This window comes from Moschus berezovskii, chromosome 3 (genome assembly GCF_049115385.1).
Source record: "Moschus berezovskii isolate FMDL1 chromosome 3, NW_MosBer_1.0, whole genome shotgun sequence".
In the NCBI taxonomy this organism is placed as follows: domain Eukaryota; kingdom Metazoa; phylum Chordata; class Mammalia; order Artiodactyla; family Moschidae; genus Moschus; species Moschus berezovskii.
In genome coordinates this window covers 51,100,290-51,125,777 of record NC_142462.1, presented here as the reverse complement: position 1 = coordinate 51,125,777, position 25,488 = coordinate 51,100,290, and the positions used below count along the sequence as shown (strand labels likewise).

Genomic DNA, 25,488 nt, shown 5'->3' with positions numbered 1-25,488 from the left:
TCTTACTTGTTTGTAGAGCCTACTCTGTGTTTGGTTTTCAGAATTATTGAAAATGTTTTCCAAATTATTTTTGAGCACATTCATGCAGTTTACATTTTATTTCTCATTGAAAAACTAACCAAAGTAATTCAGATCATTTCATTTTGAAATTTTATTCAGTTTTGAAATATTAACTCTCTTAATAATGTTTAGAATATTGTCGAAGTTGGCATCTTTGGAAATTTTTGCATCCTAGAACTTAGATTTTAAAAAAGAAGATTTGATGTTAATTTGCTATTTTTTTTTCATTTTGTATTTCTCAAAGCAGTCTTCTGTTTACTTGGACTGAGTTGGTTTAAAAAGTAGTAATACATTATCACTGTAATAATTATGTATAACCAATACATAAATTTTCAAAGCTTTTTTGGGTAGCAGTCAAAAATAATATAATTTCAGTATATCTCATCTCATAATAGTAACTCTTTCAGTTCAGTCGCTTAGTCGCATCCGACTCTTTGCGACCCCATGAACCACAGCACGCCAGGCCTCCCTGTCCATCACCAACTCCTGGAGTTCACTCAAACTCATGTCCATCGAGTCGGTGATGCCATCCAGCCATCTCATTCTCTGTCATCCCCTTCTCCTCCTGCTCCCCATCTTTCCCAGCATAGGGGTCTTTTCCAGTGAGTCAGTTCTTCACATCAGGTGGCCAAAGTATTGGAGTTTCAGTTTCAACATCAGTCCTTCCAATGAACACCCAAGACTGATCTCCCTTAGGATGGACTGGTTGGATCTCCTTGCAGTCCATGGCACTCTCAAGAGTCTTCTTCAACACCGCAGTTCAAAAGCATCAATTCTTCTGCGCTCAGCTTTCTTTATAGTCCAACTCTCACATCCATACATGTCCACTGGAAAAACCATAGCCTTGACTAGACGGACCTTTGTTGGCAAAGTAATGTCTCTGCTATTTAATATGCTGTGTAGGTTGGTCATAACTTTACTTCCAAGGAGTAAGTGTCTTTTAATTTCATGGCTGCAGTGACCATCTGCAGTGATTTTGGAGCCCAGAAAAATGAAGTCAGCCACTGTTTCCCCATCTATTTGCCATGAAGTGATGGGACCGGTTGCTATGATCTTTATTTTCTGAATGTTGAGCTTTAAATCAACTTTTTCACTCTCCTCTTTCACTTTTATCAAGAGGCAAGTCTTTGTGGAATAGTAGAAAATTAGTTGTGTCTCAATGCTATGGTTACTTCTTCAGTTAACTAAAATGCATTAACTCAGTATAGATTGTGCCTCACAGTATATTAGGCACTGAAAGGGTTCAGAAGAGTTAGGTGGGTTTTGCTTTTGTTTTTTCCAGTTTATTTATTTGTTTATTTTTGGCTTTGCTGGGTCTTTGTTGCAGCATGGGCTTTTCTCTAGTTGTAGTGAGCAGGGACTCCTTTCTAGTTGTGGTGAGCAGTCTTCTCTTTGCAGTGGCTTCTCTTTTTTTTGGAGTATAGGCTCTTGAGCACATGGGCTTCAGTAGTTGCCAACCAGCTCAATAGATGTGGCAAATGAGCTTAATTGCTCTGTAGCATGTGAGATCTTCCCAGACCAGAGCTCAAACCCATGTCTCCTACTTTGGCAGACAGATTTTTTTACCACTGAACCACCCAGGAAGCTCTGGGTGGGTTTTTGACACATAAATATTGAGTATCTTGAGAGTATAGGCACTATGCTAGCTAGGAGGAGGCTATAAAGTTGAGACTTCATGTGAGCACCTTCATTTGCACAATTGAAAGAAATACAAAGTTAACCAAAATACAAAGCACATCAGTGTGATCTTTTTTGATCAAACATAGTCCTCTATTCAGAACCTGGGATATAATATCGATTGCTCCTTCTTTCTCTTTCTTCACAGCCAAGAAATTCTTGGGCCCATTGACTCAAACATTGTCCAGTTCATCCTCTTTTTCCTACCAATACTGCTCTAAATCAGACCTGCATCATTTTCACTTGAGCTTCTGATACACTGAACCTCTGAGGGCTTCTTCCTTCTGGTCTTGCTGCTCTCTAATCTGTATTTCTCACATGCACATCTGATATACTGCTCCCCAAATTAAATTCCTTTCGTGCCAATCTCCTGTCACAGTTTGCCTAAAGAGTGACCCTTACCTAAGTAGCCAGTTTTATAAAATTTATACTTTCCTTGTACAACCTGTAGCAATTCAAATGTGCCATGTTCTTGTGTCTTGGGGAATACCTTCTCTCCTCCCATGAACTAAGTTGCAGGAGCACCTTCTACTCTGGCCCTCTGCCATTTATACATATTTCTTTTGTGGGACTTATAGTTGAATTATATCTTTGCTTGTCTATTAGACTGCAAGGTCCTTCGGCATGGGGACTGAATCTTAACTTTCCAGAGTCTGCCATGTTGCCTAGAGTATATAGAACTTTACTTAGATGTTTGAGTCAATCAATTAATGAATCTATGCATTTGAAAATTATCTCAAAGGGGATTATATATATATATGCATATGTGTGTGTATCTGTATATAGACAGAAAATTTGGCTAACTAAATTTCTAATTCTTATGCAAAAATATATTCTCTTTCTCTTTCAATTTCTATTGTTATAGTGAAAAGTATTCTTTAACCTTGTAGCTACCAGACCAATAGTTTATTAGTCATTCATTTGGGACAGAAATTGGAGTTACAAATTTAGGTTATAGATTTCTTTTAAATGAAAATCACTTTCTCCTAAGAAAACCTAAAGTACTTCAGGTTTAACCAAGTTTATTCTAAGACTATCATGATTTGTAAATGTCTTTTGAAACAATGTTTGTAAAAATTCTCTTTGCATATTGCCCTGAATTAGTTTCATAATTCTCAGTCAATCTGGATTCATGGCTTTTTCCTCTTCTACTAGGAATTGGACAGTCCCTTTAGACTATATGGACTTACAATGAATCCACTGCTTTATAACATCACCCAGGTTGTCATCCTGTCAGCTGTTTCTGGTGTTATCAGTGACTTGCTTGGATTTAATTTAAAGGTAAGGGCTTGCAGGTATTTTTAAATTTCTTAGTACCCTATTACATTTTCATGATGTTTATTTCACCCTAACACTCTTGAGATCTCACATGTATAGTAATGGAGTCATTTTGATTATATTATATACAATTAATGAAGATAACAACAGTTAATTTCAAAGAATGATAAATATTCTTGGCTTATAATACTGATGGAGCTTCTCATTCAGAACAGTATTTGTGACAAATGGTACTCTTGGATAGGATAAGTGAAGTGTTTATTTTTACTCATGTATAAGATGAATTTAATTTAGATGATTTTTTAAAAAAGAGCCCTATTACTGGCTTTGGCCAAAAGCTATATATTTATCTATATAGCAATATATGCATCCTCCAACATGTGCAAAGCTGCTAGTGAATAAGGTGTACAATGTTTATATTAACCGGTAGTGGATGTATATTGTCACTTTCCAGTTACAGAAAGCAAGAGAAATTGGAGTCTCACTTTTTTATTTGTTTGAGGTGAATTCTTGAAAATAAAAGAACAAAAGAATTTAAAATAGTAGAACCTTCAGTTGTTTATGAATGAAATTTAGATAAAAATAATATCATGTGATGTAACTTAATAAGTTGCAATATCAAAACTGTCTCTAATGGTCCCTCCTTGTATTATTTTTTCACTAGCTCTGGAAGATTAAATCATGACAATTCAGAGAAAAGAAGATGTAGCCTCTTTTCCAGAATAAGAGTACCAACTAAGCTGCCTGAAAGCAGTCACTGACTCTTTGCTTCAGGAATCTCAGCTGAGAAATTGAAGTGTTTACATCAGACTGTCCTGTGCAATTCTTATATTTATTTCACTTGTTCACTGTTTTTTACATTTATTTTAGTCTTTATATTTTATTTTTAGCATTGATATATTTAGTTGTTGAAAGGGTGATGAAACTGATGTCCAGATACTTGAGATCCTGGTAATTGCTCATAAAAAATGACAACAAATTGTGAGAATAGAAGCCATTGCTAAACACTGTTTCTCCATCAATGCCGTGACTTGCCTTACTTGAAGTAAACTTCTTTAACTTTGTAATCTTGCATTAGACTCAGCTAAACACATAAAGCATTTTTCTTCAGTAAATCAAGATCCAGTCCGGGTTTCTTTTGAGCTATTTTGGAACAATGCCAGGATCTAAACTGATTAAGCTGCAGTTTAAGCACCCTTCAGTATTAATATCTATGGTATTACACAACAGGTCAACAAGTGCTCTTTGATGATAAAACTCTTAATAGAGCAATAATTGTAAATGGTTACCATACTGTAAGATATTTTGATAAAAATTAACTAGTAATAATTGTATTTATTTGAAACACTGGGCTGTTTGCACAGCTCCAACTGTGCATGCTCAAAATGTGCACTTTTAAAAATTGTTACTTTTAATGTGTGTCTTTATATGGGGTATGTTATAGTGTACTAGGGCATGATATGGTATCCTTTTGAGTGAGGTATATACTCATCTCACAAGTGAAGTGCCTATTGATATTACTCAAGTATGTTATGTTTACTCAAGTAAAATAATTTTCTCCCCATGGTACACTATAGTGTATGCTATTCATACCACACTCAAATGAACAACTTAAGAATAATATTAAGAACCAATCAGATATTCCTGATTGCTAGCTGTAAAACTATATATGAGTTTTCAGGAAAAATAGCGATAACTTGCAAATTCTACTATCTAGTACATCTCCCTCCTCAACTCGCAGTTATATAAGGGCTATTTTAGATGCTTTTAACCTAGAAAGTAACCCCCTCCTTCCCCTCCAAATAATTTGCCAAGTGTCCAAATGAGAACTTAATTGTTGGCATGTTAGGTAAATAGGGCAAATATGATGGTATCTTACATTGGGCCTTGATTTTAAGTTGTTATATTTGTACAGTCAAATTTTAGGAGTTACATGAAATATGAAATGTTTTAGCAAACTTTTTTTTTAAACTGGGTGTCTAGTTTTTAAAAGACTTTATTTGAAACAATCTAGAATTTTCTTGGTGCAAGTTGTATCATGTTGAATATCCTCACCTTTTTTACCATGTTTTAGGGAATTTAAAATAATTAATTGTAAATGATTTATTTGACTGGTGCAGTTTTAATCCCCAAATCATAATCTTAAGATCAGGAATGTGTGGAGAACAGAGCCATATCATAATATCACTTTGCTCTCACCATTCCTTTTGATCAGCCTCAAATCAGCCTCATTGTATAGTATAATTTCTTTCTATAGAAAACAAAAACATTTTGTTTTATTTGCCTATGTTCTAATATGTTTAATAATGACCAAAGTGCATTCTGAGTTTTTCAAGGAATGTATTACTGGAGCTTTAAGAACATACTTATTTTCTCCTGTGAAAAATTAGGCTCTGTCCTATATGTTTATTCTTCCTCTATTGTCTAATGTTGAGGTTGTTTTTAGGAATTATATTTTGTAAAGTTTTTCAAGATAAGGTACATACCTATACAGAACTTAACATTTTGCATAGAATATATTGAATATATTTTGAGAAAAAAAAGTACAGCATGAGTTCTGTTAGGAATAAAAATGAAGCTATTGTATCTCACACAAAAAAACCTTATTTCAGAATGGAAATATTTTTGAGAAAAGTAGCTGAGTAAACTGATTCAGGAAAATGCTTGTTTTTTGATTGAAGTTCATTTCAACTTGGAGTTGGGAGTTGATTTATTAAGTACAGTGTACCTCTCAACATCATATTAATAATATGTTGAATTATGTCACTAATATGGCAGTGGTAGAATACTAAGAGGAAAAAGTTGTCATTTTAAGTAATTTCAGAACATTAATGCAACTGTTTTCAAAGCAGAAAAATTGACATTGCTGCCTTTAAGAATACAATGAATGTAAGAAATTGAAAGAAATTGTTGCATACCGCATAATATTGAAAAGACAGTTCAAAGATAGAATTGTGGCAGATGTTGTGTGTTAACTGTTGTTTCTTTGCCACATGTATCGTATTTGAAAGTTTGAACAGCAAGTTTAAAATAAAACGTTATATGACTGACAGTGTTAAACCTGTAGTGAGTTTGTTTTTTGTTTGTTTGTTTTTTCAAATTTTCAAGTCATGCACATTTCTATGGTAATTTTGTATTTACTATAGCATAAACTTTAGGTGTAGCTGTTAGATTTGAGGGGAGTGGGAATACATTTTTAAAACCTTTCCAACATTTCAGATTTTGCGTTATGATTCTCAGAACATGAAAGAAGAATTAGCGCACAGGCTTTTCATCACCCAATGCTATGACATCATTAATGTTTGTTTGCTTGTTTATTTGTATTTAAATACAGAAAACTGGCTGTAGCCTGGGGTATTAAAATTCATTATCAGGAGAATTGTGTTTTTAACCAAGTGATTTTACACATGATTTCAACAAGAGAGATCATGGCCAACGATAACATGGGTAAGCATTGAAATATTTCTGTTCTCTGACTGGTACAAATGTTCATAGGCCTTAATCAGGGACTCTTCATTCAAGTGCACTTTCCAACTTTCTTTAAGCTTAGAATTGGGTCTCTTAATGAGCCTCCCTTCACACTTACAGATAGAGCAATATGACTTGCATTTCTTTATACTGTATCACTTGGAACACTAATTCTCAACCATTTTTCTACCAGCCTTATAAGAGAGATACCACAAATGCTTATCGAATACTCTGGCTCCCCACAGTGCTTACTTCCTGGCGAGTAGACTGCGGATCTTGGATGTGGTACATGCATACTCTGAAAAAAGTATTCCATAAGTGATTTTGAAATTTTGTTCCCCTTATCACTCCTCACCACCTTGAGAATTACTGTCTTAAGATCAGAAATTTTAGAGCATGTAAAGTACATGAGATTTTTAACTTCACTGACTGCTGTTTTCCCAGCACATAAAATAGTGCCTAATCTGTCTATTGAATGAATGAATTTTGAATAACTTGAGTCACATAGAACCTAGACACCACCTAGTCCAAAGCCCTCATTTGACTATTGATAGGTTTAAAAAAAAAAGAATCCAAAGAAGAGATTGAAAAGATTGCCTAAGTTTTCAGTAGTAGAATCTGTACTCTCCTTTATTCCCTTTGGAGGTATAGTCTGAAACAGCACCTCTTAACTAATCAAAATGCTTAATCATAGGAAAAAATTCTGGAATATTTATAAGTCTATATATATATGTAGTGAGATCATATGTATACTAAGAAGCTTTTGGCATTAGGAAAGAATTCTTTTGATGGCTCCCTGTTCAGCTCTGCAGTGGGACTTGCTGGAGAGAACACATACTTTGGTGTCAGACTTATTTTATAGTCTTAGGCAAATTATTTAACCTCTGTGAACTTTGTTTCCTCAACTATAAATTACTGACAGTTATTTTACAGGACTATTAGAGGGATTATTAAGATTAATATATGCAAAGCACCAGCACTGGAATTGAATGTGCAGAAAGATTGGTTCTCTTTCCCCTCCAAATAAGGAATGGCCAAGGACAATTAACAAACAGAAGTTCCAAGCTAAAGCATTCACATTACGTAAGATGTATGCATCCTTACCAAATACGAGACATAACTAAGTATCATTCTTCATATAAATCATCATACATGAGTACTTTTACAGAGTTGACATCTAATTCCTTCATAAGTAGGCATGCTAAAATGTGGAAGGGAATTGTTCTCATTCTTTTGTTAGCCTGTGTATTATATCCAATTGTAAATGACTTTACTAAATTCTCAGGTGCATATTCCATTCATATCTCTTCATTATTAGATTTCTGTTTCATTTGTGTGGTAGATTCCCTTACTAGTAATAGCCTAGAGTCTTTTTGTCTGCTGCCTGATCTCACCTCTTAACTTTAAGTTTCTGCTCAGTATCTGTGCTTTGACTAGCTGGAGAACATCTGACTTCACTTTCTACAAATGGTACTTATCAAGGTATTACTAGAACTTTTGAGTCCTGTATTTGGCAGTGCTTTTTCTTTAATCAGTCTTTTGTCCACTTAGATGTTGCCTACAGTGGCTTTTTCAAACCTCCTTTGTCATCCTCAAGCTCCTAATCCCTCTCAATTTATAAGTATTGGTATTTTATTCCTCTGACTTTACCAAAGAGAGAAAAATCATCATGCGTGAATTCTTTTTCCCCCTTCTTCAGTTCTATGAAGGAAACATTGCTCTGTGAGGCCAGCTCTCTCTCTGTGCTCAGGATTCTGTTGCTGCCTTCCTGTAGGATACCTCCTCTGCTCTCCACCATCATCATCTTCAGTCTTACCCTTTGCAATTTTATGTTATAAATCATTTATATTTCAATGAGAGATGCTTGGATCCTTAATATGAGATTGAATTTATTAGTCATAGGTTGGATGGGACCATTGTCTACTAGATGGCCCTGTAAGGGCTTGCTATACTCTCAAACCCTCATCTGAACAAAGCAAGAAGTTGGTCAAGCTTGGTTTTCTTCACTTTTCTCTCTCAGCCATAGTTGAACAGGTCAGTGATTGGTGCTGGGCCCGAAAGCAGCCAGCCATTTTACAGGCCTCGAGGAACCTGTGAAACCAACAGGCATGAGAGTTTTGCCCAGCACAGGCTTTCCATCTTTAACAGATACTTGCTGACCCCGTCAGAATTTCTGTTAATGCTGCAGAAATGAATCAGGACACAGTGTAAACAGGAAGAGTTGGTATGATCGCAGAGTCCCAAAAGAAGCTGTGAATTAAAAAACCTTAGAGAGACAGTGGTGAAAGTGAAGATGGGAAAAGAAACTAACAGAAACTTCCCTAAGCTGTTGGAGGCAGAGACACCGAGTGATAGCTTGACCAGCTGTGCCATTGAATCATTAGAGCTGGTCTCAGGCTGTGGTAGCTTCATCTTGTGTCCTGAACCGTGAGGCCAGATGCCCCCATTTATCTTTATAAATTCATCACCTCAAGTAACCAAAGGATGACTGTCAACCTGGATAAGCATCATACATTTGACTGACTGTATAATCGTAAGCCATTTTCTTCCCTAATTGGCTTTCCCTCTGCATCTTTCTACTCCTATCTCGTTAAGGATAGTGCTTGGCTATCAGTGCTGTCTACTCTTCCAACATATTTATGTCTCCTGTGTCTACAAAATACTTAACAGTCTCAGAACTAAAAGTTTTGCTTCTTCCTTCCTTTTTATGCTGCTGCGTTTCTCAATTCTGTGTTTTCAACAATGATCTGAAATTTAAATTAGAAGCTTGCTTTCTTTTTTGTCCTGTAAAGCAAAAGCTGACTGTGCCAAATGTAATCATTTACCTAATGCAGTTATTTAGCAAACTCTTTGACTGGTTTTTAAGAATTTGGGGTTGTCTTTGTCAAATTCTCTTATAAGTTTTGATCAATTATTTATACTTGGGAATTTCTGGTTTTCCTAACCTTGTAGTGAGAGGTGTGCTTTAAAGCAAAATAGGTGTGTTGCCAAAGGCTGTGACCAATTTGCATCCCTTGGGATATATACCCATTGTTTGCAAATGCATTTGCTTGTTTTTGCCTGGAAATGCAGACTGACCTGGCAGCTTTCTGGCCTTTTATTTATACCCTTACTCTTGCTCTCAGCCAGAATTTACTGTGTCAGGTTAGTGGTGCTGAAAGAGTCTCAAAATGTGAGTCTACTGTCTGGGGAAAGACATTGGGGTAAGAGGCTAGTCTAGCAAATGGGAAACAGACCAAGTGCTTTTAAAATTGCAATTTTATTCTGTTTTTCTTCCATCCATTCCATGGATAGTATTTGAATATCACATGCTAGGCACTGAACTAGGTACTAGGGAAATAGAAATTAAAATATAGTCCCTCCTTTCACTTACCATGGAGGCTAGGAGGTACAAATTTTAGCTTGTGAAGGGTACATGCTGTGGAGGTGCCAGTGTAAGTGTCACATGCAGGCAGTTCAGTATGGCTGAAGAAGCTGACATTTGTAGACAAGGGTTGGAAGATAACACTAGCAGATGATTTTGTGAAGTAAAGGGATTTGAATTTTATCCTCAAAGATTGGGACTTCCTAGCTTGGTTCTGGCATGTCGTAATTTCTTGGCAAATACCAAATTGAGGGACCACATTCTTGACTTGAGTACTTAGTGATCCTCTCCAGACTGAGAATTAAGGTTTTTAATGTAAAATTTTTGTCCATGTTAAATCTATGCTAGAATTTTTGTGTCATAAAAAAAATGACATGGCACAAATCTGTATCCAAGAGTATTGTAAAATTAAATTGACTTCAGTTTCTTTCTCCATGTTTGGATGACAGAGTCAATTTATAATTATTGATATTTGCAAAATTGCATCTCTCTCTCTCCCTCTCTCTTTTTTTTTTAAATTACAGAGTAACCCAGCTCATCTGCACTATGATGAGGACCATGGGTTCTAAAGTCAGGCAGAGCTGGGATACTTTATAGCATGTGTATGGCCTTGGGCAAGTTCCTTACACTCCCTAAGCCTCACCTGTGAAATGAGGTGTAGAGCTGCTGCTGCTGGAGCCTGAAGTGGTTCTTGTGAGTATAAAATTAGAAAATGTCCATGTACTGGGCATAGTCCTGCTCCACCAACCTCCTGTGCAACAAAACATCAGTTTGTCTTCAAACTAAATCCGGCTTTGAGCACTTACTGAAAAGATTATTGAGAATATAGTATGTTATGTTTGGAAGAGCCTCTCTTCCCTAGAGTGACACAAAATCCCAGTGGGGATTCATCTAGTACTTGGAAAATACAGAACTGGCACGGTCCTTATTCTCTGGTGGTAGCTATTCCTCCATTCTGATGCTCCTGCCTGGCCAATGTGTCCTGTGTCTATTGGGCATGTATGCTCTAGCCAGCTCAGAGATGCACCACACAGAGGTCATCCCCGACTCTGACCCCAGGCTAAGCCTCAAGGTCCTCATCTCTGCTTTTTAGGGTTTCTGCTATCCGTGCCCATCTCCTTCCACAGATGCCCCACAGCTGTGGGCCATTGCACATCTGCAGCCTGTCTTGGGGATGTGCCCCTCTTCCAGTAACCGGCACCCCCTCATTTTCCACTAGATGCTCTGAATCCACGAGACTTCTGAGCCAAAGCTTGGTTGACTTGTCGTCCTGTGAGCCTTGAGAACTACTATTTTCTGTTCAGAAGTTCCAAAGCTAATGATTCCCTTGCAGGGGAGGGAATTGAGCTCAAAATAGATTTGTGGGACTGTGTTCTTAAAATAGTGGAGGGGAAGACATCACTTTTTAATTATTATTTTTTGAGTCTTTTCCAGCATCAGATATTCCAAAGAATCCTGCCACTTAAGAAAAGTGTTTATTTTGGTACCTGACATACAGTCATGTCACAATAACTGTTAAATATTAGCATTATTATTTTTATTAGCATCCTTTTCAGGTAATAAGCAAAGATTCAGTGATCTCCATAAGTTAAAGAAATTATCCAATTGGAAAATGAGCTAGAGAAACTGAAGCTGTGTAGAAAAAATTCTAAATTGTTGCAGAGGTAAAAAGTCAGGCTTTGGGAGAAAGCACTTGGATAACTCAATATGGAAATGGAAAAAAAAAAAGGAAGGTCACATTTGTCTTTGGGCGTGTGATGGCTTACAATGAAGTCCATAATCAGCTGCTCTTCATTCACCTCAGAATTTAAAGCAACAGGTAGTACCCTGGATTGTATCATGGGACTTTAGCTCGTCATACACACACAAAGTATGAAACAAAAAGCGTCTTATTCAACACAATGTTAGTAGAAGCTGGGGCTACCCCAACTCTAGAGACACTTCAGGCAGTTATGGGGTTCACCTGCTCGGAAATAGGAACTGGTTTAATTGGTGCATTGAATCCTCCTCTTATCAGTGTAGAATGATACCATGTAGAGTACATTGTCATTCAGTAGGTGATCCTGAAACTCATATTTTCTCATGTGCAATGGATGATTTTTTTCATCTCAGTTGAATATGCAGGAGATGTGGCATAGGAGGAAGGTCTTGCTCTGAGTATCAGGAACCTAGACTTTTATCTTTCCTTTTAGACTGATTTCCTTGGTGGCCTATAGTAGCCATTTACTCTCTATCTGAATAAAGATGGGACAGAGTTAAAATAACTTGGTCTGTTCCCATTGAACTTTACCATTCTGAGACTTTTTCTGTACATTTTCTCTCTCTACTGCTAATAAGCAATAGAATTAAGAATATTTTATTCTCAGAGAGTAGACTGTGGTTATAATTTCCTAATATAAATACTTAAAAGCATCTAGTTTCTAAAAGGAAATTAAAAAGGTTTTCTTGTGGAGAAATTCAGCAGCTCCACTGTTCTAACAGAAGTCTGTTTTAACCAATTGTTTTAATATAAGGGAACCTGTTCTTCATGGGATAGGTAATTTGGAACCCTTTTGTTTCTTACCATGGCCCATTTCGTGAGCAAAGTAAGCTTTTCACTGCTCCCAAGTGAACTTGCATTTGTTTTTGGGTTGTGGGATAAAGCAGTCACATTTTTAAACAGAGCCTTGGTGTTAAGAGATTTTCTTCAGTTTTAGGTTTTACAGATTTTTTTGAAATCAGTCTGTCTTGATTCAGCCATGTTACTCTCTGACCAAAGAGTTAATCAGATCACATCTCATTAGTAGGCCCTTATTTTAAAACTCTGGAAATGGAACTTTCTTACTCCATTGATCTTCCACCATACCTAAAATGTAGCTTACGGTGGTGAACTCTTATTTCCTATGGACTTATCTTATTCTGAATAGGTGAATCCCAGAATTGCGAGATGGGATCCTTGACTGAGTTCCATTTCCTCCTTCCCTCCGTGCTCCAGTCCCAAACAGGCTACTCAACTCTGAATGCCACCTTGTCAGAAAGCAACGGATCCTCTGCACTTTGCTCTTTGTTTAGTTTGCCCTTCTGTTTACAACTTACTTTTTCTATTCTCTTTAAGCATCTTATTAAAAGATTAAGTAGGCACATAATTCTGCCACCGTAATAGAATGTAACATCTTTGTGTGCGTAGGTTATAAGAAACAAAGTCTTTCTTTTATATCTTCCCAAACATCTAATGTAGATCTTTGAACATAGCCTTCTCACTGAGGGGAAGATAAAGAGGGAGTAGCAGAGGGAGACCATAAGGTTTACTTAAGAGTGTGGTGTCTTCATGAGCGTCTCAAGCCTGGCTGACTATTAGAATGACCTGGACCCTTAAGAAAACTGATGTATTTGTTCCATTCCCAGAGATTCTGAGAAGAGGATTTTTTAGCTCTGCCTACTATTACCAGTTACTCTTGGGAAACCAGAATTGTGATTATTAAAATGTTGGTCTTCATTATCAGAAACATTTAGACAGTGTTAAAGACATTGCCAGTGGATTCATGATTTCAGAGGCTAGAAGAAATGAGTTTGCTATGTTGACAACTGAAAATTTTGTGCCCTAAATAATGTACCACTGTTTTCTCTTTTTTATTTATTAGTTTCCTGGCGTTTCTCATACCTGAAGACCCTGTTGATCCTCGTTAGCTAATGACAGCACCTGTGAGTAATATTGTTCCTGCCTCAGGACTTAAAGATTGTTGATATGTTCAGACAGAATATGTCAACTGAGTGTTGTCGGTGATGTTTAGCCCGTCTCTGCTTCCCAGAGTGCTCATCTGTGGTGCAGAGGTACCGCAGGTCTTTTAGGAACTTTGTTTCAAGAGGATATTTAAAGAAGAAAGCATAGTAATTTGTTGCAGACATTGAACTGATCCAAACTACTCACCAAATCTAGTCTTTAAATCAGCATGAGGATTGCCTTCCTTACTTTGTCACAGATTCTTTAGGGTCAGCTAGGCCCCAGGAGTTGCCTCCATCTCAGTTGATAAAAAATTGAATAATCTCGATCTGCCATTGAAAAGTGTGGTTCAGGGCATTTTGGAGATTACCAAGACTCTTTCAGGGATCTGCAAGGTGATGGATCTTTCATGAATGAGTGAAAGTGTAATATGGATCAGTGTATTTTAATGTAGCAGCATAAAATATGTAAAATATGGTTAAAGATTCCACCCAGTGATGTTACCTTTAAATAATCCATGTACACTTGAACTTGTTTTTTGCTATTGTTTGGTAGTGAAAAGTGAAAGTCGCTCAGTCGTGTCCAACTCTTTGCGACCCCATGTACCATATAGTCCATGGAATTCTCCAGGCCACAGTACTGGAGTGGGTAGCCTTTCCCTTCTTCAGGGGATCTTCCCAACCCAGGGATGGAACCCAGGTCTCCCACATTGCAGACAGATTCTTTACCAGCTGAGCCTAGAGTGTGTGATAAATATTAGGTCAAATTGGTTGATAGTGTTGTTCAAGTTTTCTGTTTATTTACAAATTCTCTACTTTTTCTATCAGTGATTGAGGAAGGGCTGTTGAAATCTCCAAATGTAATTATTTTTTAAAAAAATATTGATTTATTCAGCTGTGCCTTAATCATAGTATGCAGGATCTTTAGTTATGGCATTCAAACTCTTAGGTGCCCCATGTGGGATCTAGTTCTCTGACCAGAGATTGAACTCAGGTCCTTTTCATTGCTAGCAGAGGGAGGTCCTGCAAATATAATTGTTATTCAAGAGAAGAACAGTTCTCTTTTTATTTCTGTCAGTTTTTGCTTCGTTTATTTTGATGGTCTCTTATTAGGTGCATATGTGTTTAGCCTTGTTGCTGTTGCTGCTGCTGCTGCTAAGTCACTTCAGTCGTGTCCGACTCTGTGTGACCCCATAGACGGCAGCCCACCAGGCTCCCCCGTCCCTGGGATTCTCCAGGCAAGAACACTGGAGTGGGTTGCCATTTCCTTCTCCATTAGCCTTGTTATGAACTTAAAATAAATTGATCCCTTTATCATTATGAAATGGCCCTCTTTATCCCTATTAATATTCTCTGCTCTGAAATCTACTTTGTTTGATATTAATATATAGCCACTTTGGCTTTCTTTTGGTTAATATTAGCATGCCATATATTATCACATCCTTTTACTTTCACCCAAATTGTATTTTCATTTTTAAAGTGAGTTTTTTTGCATCTGGGATGTATTTAGGTCTTGCTTTATTATCTAGTCTTCTAATCTCTTTTTAAAAAAATTTTTAATTTATTATTTATTTTCAACTGTGTTGGGTATTTGTTGGTGCCTGGACTTTTTTTTCTAGTTGTGGCGAGCAGGGGCCTCTCTCTAGTTGTGTTGTGCAAGCTTCTCACTGTGGTGACTTCTCTGGTTGCTGAGCACAGGTTCTAGGGTGTGTGGGCTTCAGTAGTTGCAGCGTGAGGGCTCAGAATTTCTGGTTCCCAGACTCCAGAGCACAGGCTCAATAGTTGTGGTGCACAGGCTTAGTTGTTCCTCAGCAAGTGGGATCTTTCCAGATCAGGGATCAAATCCGTGTCTGCTGCATTGGCAGGTGGATTCTTTTACCACTGAGCCACCAGAGAAGCCCTATCTCTGTCTTTTAATTGAGAAGTTTAGACCATCTACATAAAATGTTATTATTGATATGGTTGGATTTAAGTCTGCCATGTTGACATTTGTTTTCTATTTGTTCCATAAATTTCTTGTTTTATGTTTTTTCTGCCTGCTTTTGGGTTGAGCATTTTTTATGATACTTTTTATCATTTTTGTTGGCTTATAGCTATTTATTTTGTTTCAGTGATTGCCTTAGGGTTTGTAATATACAGCTTAAACTTTCCATATTCTACTTTCAGTTGATGTTATATCACTTCACATGTAGTAGAAGAATTCTATAATAATATACTTTCATTTCTTCCCTCTGAAAATTTGTGTTGTATCATACATTTTGTTTCCATATGTTATAAATTCCAAAGTACATTGTAGTTATTTTTACTTTGAATAATTGGCTGTCTTTTAAAGGCATTTAAACAATATAAAGAAGTATTTATATTTATTGACATAATTATCAGTTCTGATCTGTTTTATTCCTTTGTGTAAACCTAGATTTCCTATCCCTTGAAGGATTTCCTTTAGTATTTATTTTAGTGTAGCTCTGCTGGTGACAGATTACTTTTTGGACAGCTAGTTTTAAGCAGTTTGTTTATGAAGTGACTTGGTGTAGCTTTGTTTGTGTTTCCTGTTCTTGGAACTGATTAAGATTCTTAGATCTAATGGGCTTATTAATTTTATCAAATTTGATTTCAATAAAATCTTGGCCATTATTTCTTAAATTGTTTTCTGCCTCTCATCTGCTTTAGGGATTCCAAATACATGTATATTAGGCTACTTAGAGTTTTCCCAAGTATCACTGGTGTTCTGTTCACATTTTTTCAGCTTTTTGTCTCTGTGTTTCATTTTCTGTGGTTTGAATCATGATAGCAAGTTTACTGATCTTTTCTTTCTCCACATCTAATCTGCCATTATATATTTTTTCCTGTTTCTTAATGATTCATGAAGGATGGTAAATCTGATTGCTGTTATTCCCATCTATTTTGGAAACAAATCCCATCCATTCTCTAGAAGCCATATATTAAAGAGATTTGCAAAGATTCAAAACAGTTCTACACTTTAAGCTATTTTTTGTTTGTTATGGAAAATGTTTTTTATTAAAATATTTAGATTAACATGTAATTGATTTATTATCATTGCCTTGAAATAAATTAACAAGTGTTTAAACTTTTTCTGTTTTAATTTTGAACATGGTAAATAATGATAGATACAGGCCCTGCAAGCAAAAAGTCTTTGGATTTGTCAGTAATTTTTAAGAGTGTAAGGGCTTCTTTAGTAGCTCAGTTGGTAAAGAATCTGCCTGTAATGCAGGAGAACCCAGTTCGATTCCTGAGTTGGGAAGATCTGCTGGAGAAGGGATAGGCTACCCAGTCCAGTATTCTTGGTCTTCCCTTGTGGCTCAGCTGGTAAAGAATCCGCCTGTAATGTGGGGGACCTGGGTTCAATCCCTGGGTTGGGAAGATCTCCTGGAGAAGGGAAAGGCTACCCACTCCAGTATTCTGGCCTGGAGAATTCCATGGACTGAATAGTCTGTGGGGTCGCAAAGAGTCGGACACAACTGAGGGACTTTCACTTCACTTTAAGAGAGTGTAATGTAATTCTGAGACAAAAATAATCTGAGAACATGTGATCTAAATGTCTAAAGTAGTTACAGTGGGTTGCTTGAACCTACAAGTTGGGTAACCCTGCTGCTGAGGAGGGCACGGGTATAAACATGAGAAGACTCGTAAGCAGATAGAAGAACAACAAACAAAAGTTAAGTCACATAGCTCCCAAGAGACCCAGGGTAATGTAGATTTCTCACTTTTCAGCTGCTGTATGGACATTTGTAAGGCCCACTTATCCCTCCTGCCCTTAGGATTTTTGAGACAGTACTAAAACTAAATTCCATCTTTGTTTTTTTTTTTTTTTTTCCTTTAAGGAGGAAAAAGAGACAGGAAGGGAAAAGAAAACACTATGGTAGACTTAAAAGGGAGACATTTTGAGAGTCCAGGGTCCTTTTGGAGTCCAGAAATTACATTGCTATGACAAAGACTCTCACTGTTCACAGTGCTCATGGGGAGGCCTGCAGATTGATTGCATGTCTGAGGTGTAGAAAAAATATCTCTAGTTTTGTGATTCTGTGGTTATTTTCAATATGCTGGTAGTTGATTGGCACACACTGGAGAATGAGGACCTTCCCTCACCTTATTGTCCAATTTGGCAGCACCTCTCTGGGACTTACTATAGTTTCTCTGCAGTTACAAAGTTGGAGTCAGAAGCCTTTCTAGGTGTTCATCTAAGTTACAGAAACCTGCATCAAACTAGCTGAAGCACACAAGAGCATTTATTAACTCATGTAACTGGGAAACCAGGCTGAGCTAGTGCTGGCTTGGATCAGTTGGATCCAGGTGTTCAAACTGCCATAGTGGCTTCACTCTAAGTTCTCTTCCCTCTTCTTATTTCTTCCCATTTTCTGCCCATTCCCTCTACTTAGCTCTGTTTACTTTGTTCTCCATTTAGCCACAGAATAAACATCAGAAGCTGTAAACTCATATGGACCTTTGACCTCATGAGCTCAGAGATAGAAACAAAGATGCACTCTCAGCAGTCACAGACCAGTCCTCTGGAGACTCTTTCATTGACTTGACTTGGGCCACATGCCTGTCTTTTCAACCAATGACCTTGGACAGAGCTAAGGAGAACCTCTGTTAACCAGACTGGGTCATATGCCCACTCCTTTGGCAGGGAGTGGTGGATAAATTGGTATTGGTAGTCCCATCAGAACTACCTGGAATAAGACATAGGCAGCTCAGTGACTAGAATGGTGCTGGGCAGACTGCAGCCTGCATCTTCAAAGTGTCATGAAGTGAAGCAGACTGTGCCTATTAGGTGTTTATGACTTAAAAAGAAATACAATCATGTGGCTATTACAGCATTGTTGAGAATGGCATTTTCTTTTGCGTACCCTAATTCTCTTCTTAGGAGCAGTTTCCTCTTTTTCTGTTGCTTTTCAGGTAGTTCATCTGCATGCTTTAGAAATCATCTTTGCTCTAAAGCCTTTTACTAACTTTTGTTACATCAAAAACAGAGTCAGCTGCACCCAGAGCATTCCTTTTCAGTGATTTTCCTTCCCGGGCCTAAACATTCACACTTCTTTTCAAGTCTGAATCTTTTCTACTTGAATATTTTCTTTAACCCTGATGTGTAACAGACATGTAGAGTCAGAGGTGGTATTAAAAGTGTGCTGCTGCTGCTGCGTCACTTCAGTCGTGTCCGACTCTGTGTGACCCCATAGACGGAAGCCCACTAGGCTCCCCCATCCCTGGGATTCTCCAGGCAAGAACACTGGAGTGGGTTGCCATTTCCTTCTCCAATGTGTGAAAGTGAAAAGTGAAAGTGAAGTCGCTCAGTCATGTCTGACCCTTAGCGACCCCACGGACTGCAGCCTACCAGATTCCTCCATCCATGGGATTTTCTAGGCAAGAGTACTGGAGTGGCTTGCCATTGCCTTCTACAGGTCAATAAAAAGGCAAAGAGGATGATTTCTTAATACAGAATCCTCATCAGATTTAATGTTTAGTTGAGTAATCACCTCCAGACTCTTTGGGAGTGCAAACACATAGAATGAACACGTAGGTGAAGGATTATTCACAGTGCCAGAATGTTTATTATATAAGACATTCTGTTTTTTCTGAAGCGGCAGCCTTTAGGAAAAAGCTCTCTCTACCAATCCACTTTAGAATCTCATTCCTATGATTTTAAGCCTAGAAGAACTGAACAAAAATGTAGAGTCTGAATTTGTGCACTCATACAAATAAGATCCACAGGGTCACAAAGAGTTGAACATGAGTGAGCAATTGAACAACAACAAAAAATAAGATTAACAGTGTCATTTTAGTTATGTTTCGGAATGAAGCTTATCACCTACCTGTTCTATTTAGATTGGTGCTATCACAATGAAAAGGCAACATGCCAGATGATTATTATATTAGAATATTCAAACAAAGAAATTTGCATTTAGAATTAAATATAAGGTCCTTGATCTTCCATAAGACCTAGCCAAACTCACAGTTCAATAAGAGACAAGAATCTGGCATTCACTTGTGTTTAAATGGGTAGGTTGCTGGAAGAAGTGCTACAAAAAGTTATTGGAAGTTGTCTCTGAAGATGAAAATATGTGTGATATTAATTTTCTTTACTGTCCAAGTGCTTTTGCCATGAGCACATACCACTTTCACGTTAAAAAATACTATATATATAGATATATAAAGAACAAGTAAAGGCTATTAATTCAGATCTTTGATATAGCAAGGAGGTCAACCACTGTCACTTGCATTTTAGTGGAGACTCAAAGGCAAGTAGAAAAGTGGGATAGCTTTATAGTGGAAAAAAGGGAAGGCCTTGGTTTTGCTCTGATTGGAAGCTGTTTGCATGAGGAAGCCATAGGTGGTCTAACTAGAAGCCTAAAACACGGTATTTTATGGTTTACGTATTTGACTTTCTCTGACTGGTCCTAAATTGGAAGTGAGGATACAAATTAGAGGAGCTATCAGTTGTTAGTCAAGTCCTTGTCACTTTGAGCCAGTTATTATAGAAGTTATTGTTTGGGTTTTGGATTATTATTAGAGTTAGCAATCTAGTCTCCTGCAAGGAGACTTCCTGGGCTGATTATTATATACAGCATAAGAGGCTTGGTTTCCTGGGCAAATTGCTGCAAGTTGTGGGTCAGAGTTCTGCTTTTATACCCGGTTTGGTAATTGTCTCTTTGTATATTCAGTCTCTCACCGGGTCACACTGACTGCCCTTCGCACTGACTGCCTATTCTCTTTTGTACATTATTAGTTCACACTGAGTCTGTCAATATCAGGTCCTCAAATAGCTAAAATAAGTTTTACCAAGGCATGTTTTAGATGGTGTGATATGGTGATTTATAATAAGAAACATATATTTGGTCTTCATCCAGCACATAGGTCTATAAAAAAGAGAATTATCTATTTGGTTGTGCTGGGTCTTAGTTGTGGCACACAGGATCCTTTAGTTGGGGCATGTGGATCTAGTTCTGGGGCCCCTATGTTGGGAACATGGAGTCCTAGCCACTTTATAGGGAAGTCCCATAGCACATAGCTCTTAAACCTTTGGGGTTTCTTAGGTATTGAGAGCCATAAGGGTATCTTTCCTTTGTTAATGAGATGACTTTTTTTAAACAAAAGTAATTTTTAAAAATTTCAACTATGCTGAATTTTTAAAGTTCTTAGAATACACCACATTATGTCTAAGCAGGATACACCTACTGAATGAGACCCACTGACACTCAGGAAGCTCTTTGGCTTGAACCCCAGTCTGGACACTCTGGTTTTGCCCTAACTCTGGGGAGTCCCAGTTTGGTCTGGCATGTGTACCCACCTCAGGACCCTTTTGTTGTGCCATTAGGGCTGACAAGCACCATAAGGCCTCTTAGGACAAACCCAGAGGGAGTTTTGGAGCTTAAGTTCAGGTCTCCAGTTGCCAAGATTTATGACTGTGTTGCAAAGAAGAGATATTTCCCACAGCTTCTGAGAGTAAACTATGGAGTGGAGAGGGAGCATATCCCTTCAAGTGGGGAGGGAGAGACACAGGCACACTGCCCTGAAAGAAGGCCTTCACTCCCAAGCCCTCCCTTCAAGCATTTACCTGGTCTATACTCATAGCATACCGGCAGGACCACTGGCTCACCTCTTCTGAGTGCCTGTAAGCTCTGATGTCTGTCCGCACACACAGACCTGATGGTGAAGAGTGCAGTGTCTTACTGGCAAATTTCTGACCCAGTCTGTGGGAACTGCTCCTTCTTACTCACAGACCACTTGTTAAAGAACAAAGTCACGGTTAGAAGCCTCAGAGATACCTGACCACCATGTGGTAGCTCCAGGCCCAAGTTGAGACTGAGAATGGGTCTTCAAGGTGGTAGGCTTGATGCGAGTCCTGGCTGTCAACCAGCAGCAGTGAGATCTTGGGTCAGGACTTGCCCCTCAGATGATTTTCTCATGTAGAAGTGGATAGTTTATTTTAGAATGCTTACCAGAAATAAGATGGGGTGAAATGTTGGCAATAGAAATTGCTTAATAAGTGACAGTTTTCATTATTATTAATGCCAAATAATATTTACAAAATAAATTCAGTCTCCCTCCAGCAATTTTTATCAGACTCAAAACCCCATTCTTTTCAGTTTCCCATCGAATCTGTTAGTAAAACCAGAAACTATCTGTTGCTCATCTCTAAACCAACTATAAATTGTCTTTATTATACTTCAGTTAACACTGCACAACCTGAAACAGCCTGGCTTCCATCTTTCAGATTCCCGGGATGACCTTTGTCAGCTTTGGGAGGCTTAGACCTGTAATTCATAGGAAGTGCTATTAACAAGGCAGACTGGCATTGCGCGTGTTCAAAATGTATCACATATTTTTGGGTTTGTTTGTTTTAATGAGAAAAGAGACAGCAACTCTACTGAGTCTACTAATCCTATAATGGAAGTTCTCACTTTTTTGTATATTCTTATGTATATAGGTTAATTTTTATATTTTACTTTTCTCTCTGTCTTGACAAAAGTACTGGTCACCAAATGAGTGTGTTTCTCTAATAGGGTAAAACATATAATGATAGAAGTGTATGAGCATCTGGTCTTACTAAATATAATGTGGGCCTCAGTGGATTGGAGCAAAGAAAGCATAACCTTTGCAGTTTTCATTACTTCATACACGTTATGTATATTCTTATTTTCCACATGCAAATATTAAGCTAAGGAAATGGCTACATTCTATTTTTTCCAAAATCATAAGTTACCCAGTAATTTCTTCTTAGCAATCTGCTTATTCGGTGTTTTATTGAATCTAAGATGTCATCTATTGTAAAATATATCATTATTCTGTGTATTACTAAGAAAAAGCACTGTCATAGATTGAGAGATGTTAAATGTGAAAATGTGAGTCTTGAAATCAGTCGAAGATGGTATAGCTTCTATGTTTGATGAGTTCTTTTTTACATCCTTTGTGTCTGTTTGCTCACGGTAATACTTAAAGACATTAGTTGACCAGCTTGAGAGAATTAATCACAATTAAAATATTTCTTCCACTTTATACAACACAAATAGAACCATTCACTGCTGGATGCCCTAATCGTAACATTTTAAGTACTAATGAAATGAAGCTAGTTTATATTTCTTGAATTGATTAAAAAATATAAGGGCTCGGTCATCAGGCAGATCGAGACAGGCATCACTGGGAGGACTGGCAGGTCTTACAGTGTTCAAAGTTATTCCTTCTGTCTTGCGCACTTGTTCCTAACAAATCCTTGGGATAATACCAGATTCCCCCCATCCCCGCCTTTTAAAGAACCAATTATAGAAGAGCCTCAGATTTTGACTAATACTAATCAGCTCACCCCAGGCAGTTATGATACTTCCTTCAAGAGTATAACAGGCAGTTATTTCAGCAAGAGACTTTGCTAGCAGAACACTAAGAAAAAGCTCAGCAAGGAGAATGGTAGATGGAAAATGTCAGGAGAGAAATTGGGTTTCTATTTTGAGGATAGTAAAACCATTACATTTTAATGCATTCAAGTTTGGACTGATTCATAGCCAGTGACCATGCAGGTTAAAGCCAGAGGTTACACACTCCCACTGAGAGGTAAGGGCATTCACGCTCTGCCTTTCAGGAGTCAGGACAGGAGGTAGGGGCTTGATCTTTGGAAGCCTCAGTTTCCTCATCTCTGCTATTGGACTTAATGATCTCCACACCCCTTTTAGTCTTTGATGCTGTGGTCTAGCCAGAGGTCATCGTTGAGCAGCTAAAGCAGGCCCAGGGTCAACCTCCCTGTGAAAGGAGGTTAGGACTGAGTAACGGTCATGGTGCCAAGGACTTTAGGCATCAGATTGGCCCATAGGACCTGAGATTCTGGATTCCTGGACCGTTCAGACTGAGACTGTTATTTTGTCTAACTCCCTGATCTCTGTCAAGGTCAGGTCTGTACTCAGCTCAGGAAAGCGGGAGATAAGGGCCTAAGCATAACGGTGGCCAGTAGGGCACTGCTGAATAAGGCAGAATGCAAGGACCTGAAGCATTGTCAGGTCTCCTGGCAGCTTAGAAAGCTCTTCTGGAGGAGTTGGCCTACCCGGTAGATAGTAAGTCTGACCATCTGCCTTCTTACCCTTGTCCTCTCTGTCTATAAACCCTTCCCAATGCCCCAGGCATACAATTAAGTACTATTTTTAAAATCAGGTTTTATCTCAACGTCTTATAGGTTATCTCTGCTCCTACAGAGGTGCAGGAAACTCAGGCAACACACTAGTTACACCTCACTTGATAGCGGGCAGCCTAGGGAGCTGAGATGCACAGGCAGCTGTTTTGTTGGCCCTGCTAGGAGGTTTCAAGAGATAGTGCTTATCTCTTAAGTCTCTGAGATTTTTGTTGAAGTTTCCCCACAGTATAGAGAGTTCCATCTATCACAGTGCTGGGGTAAGATGGATTTCTTTCTTTTATTTTAAACCATGCTTATTCAGGCACTGGGGAATATAGTTCCTGGCACTTCTGAGAGGGTGCCTGTTTGACTCTGAATAAGGCATTTTTCTGTGCAGTTAGAGACTTTGGCTCAAGCAAGACCTTTTCCGAGAAACCATAAGCCCATATTCTGGTATTTCAACATCTCATTCCTCATCCTGCCACCAGTCCTTACTAGGGTTCGTACAGTCCTAGAAATTGAATGCCACCATAAAACACCCAAACTCATTGTTCCACATTACAGGCTTAAGAAAATGAAGTTAAAAACACAGACCCCAAAAACTTCTAGTGGAGCTTTACACCTACTATACATGAAGGACCTTTTCCAGAAGGAATAATAACTAGAAGCCATGAATAAAGCACTGAAATAAAATCCCCCTTTGAGTTATGTATTAGCAACATAAATTAGTAAAATACAAGTGTACTTTAAGAATAGAGATTTATGATTTGCTGGGACTGGGGTTTATTTCATTATTGAAAAGTAAGGGGAAAAACAAGTAATAAAATCAGCTGTACTTATTAATAGTATTGATGACAAATGTCCTTTACATTTTTGATGATTATCTCTCTAATCCATCAGTATGTTGTCTGAGCTGCTCCTAGGTTTAAATTGTCATTAAGATGAGAGTTGGGCTTCCAGTGGTACAGTGGTAAGGAATCTGCCTGCCAACGCAGGAGATGCAAGATGCGGGTTCAAATCTGGGTCAGGAAGGTCCCCTGGAGAAGGAAATGGCAATCCACTCCAGTATTCTTGCCTGGAAAATTCCATGGACATAGTTGGGCTACAGTCCATGGGGTTGCAAAGAGTTGAACATGACTGAGCACAGGCACAAACACAAAACAAGGCAAAAGTTATAGGACTTCCCTGGTAGTCCAATGGTTGAGAATTTGCCTACCAATGCAGTTGACGCAGGTTCGATCCCTGGTCTGGGAAGATCCCACATGCTGCAGAGCAACTAAGCCTGTGCGCCACAACTACTGAGCCCACAGGCCACAACTGCTGAAGCCTATGTGCCTTAGACCCTGTGCTCTGCAACAAGAGAAGCAACCACAATGAGAAGCCTGAACCTGAGCACCACAACTAGAGTAGCCCCTGGTCTCCACAACTAAAGAAAGCCCACGTGTTGCAGTGAAGACCCAACATAGCCAAAAATAAATCTTTTTTTTTTTAAGAGGTATCTCATTTGACGGGGTTGATTATCTCTTGAGCTGAGGAGATGGAACATGAAGGTCTGATTTTTCTTTCTTCTATTTGTTCATTCATTAATTTGTTCATCATGAAGCCCCTTCACCGCCTGGTACTGAGGAAGGACAGTAACACAAAAACAGCTCCTACTCTTCAGGGCCTTCAGTATTTAAGAATCATGCCACTTACCATATGTTTTCTTCACCAGATGACTATGGGAGATGTTTAGTGGTTCTGTTTGAATTTCAAAGGAAAGTCACTGCTTCCTGTCACAGTAATCAGGGATAAATCCATGGAGAACAGTGGTTTGAACTGAGTTTTT

At 38.2% G+C, this 25,488-nt stretch overlaps 1 protein-coding gene and 1 long non-coding RNA gene across 8 annotated transcripts in view; both read left to right on the top strand.

Annotated features, from left to right (window-relative positions):
• Window positions 1-9,126, top strand: part of PHTF2 (putative homeodomain transcription factor 2) — a 138,020-nt gene extending 128,894 nt beyond the window's left edge. For 4 of the 7 annotated variants that reach the window (XM_055420685.2, XM_055420686.2, XM_055420687.2 and 1 more), the window contains 2 exons: window positions 2,893-3,018; window positions 3,680-8,964. In XM_055420685.2, the coding sequence (XP_055276660.1) occupies window positions 2,893-3,018; window positions 3,680-3,700 (147 nt within the window). In that variant the 3' untranslated portion in view covers window positions 3,701-8,964. Of the gene's footprint in view, window positions 1-2,892; window positions 3,019-3,679 lie in introns of all 7 variants that reach the window. The other 3 variants (XM_055420689.2, XM_055420693.2, XM_088834076.1) reach the window with 2 other exon arrangements.
• A 34-nt stretch (window positions 9,127-9,160) lies between these two features.
• On the top strand, window positions 9,161-25,156 carry LOC148778319 (uncharacterized). Its single transcript, XR_016036947.1, has 2 exons — window positions 9,161-10,540; window positions 13,468-25,156. It is a non-coding gene; the product is annotated as an uncharacterized LOC148778319 (long non-coding RNA).
• The last annotated feature ends 332 nt before the right edge of the window (window positions 25,157-25,488 follow it).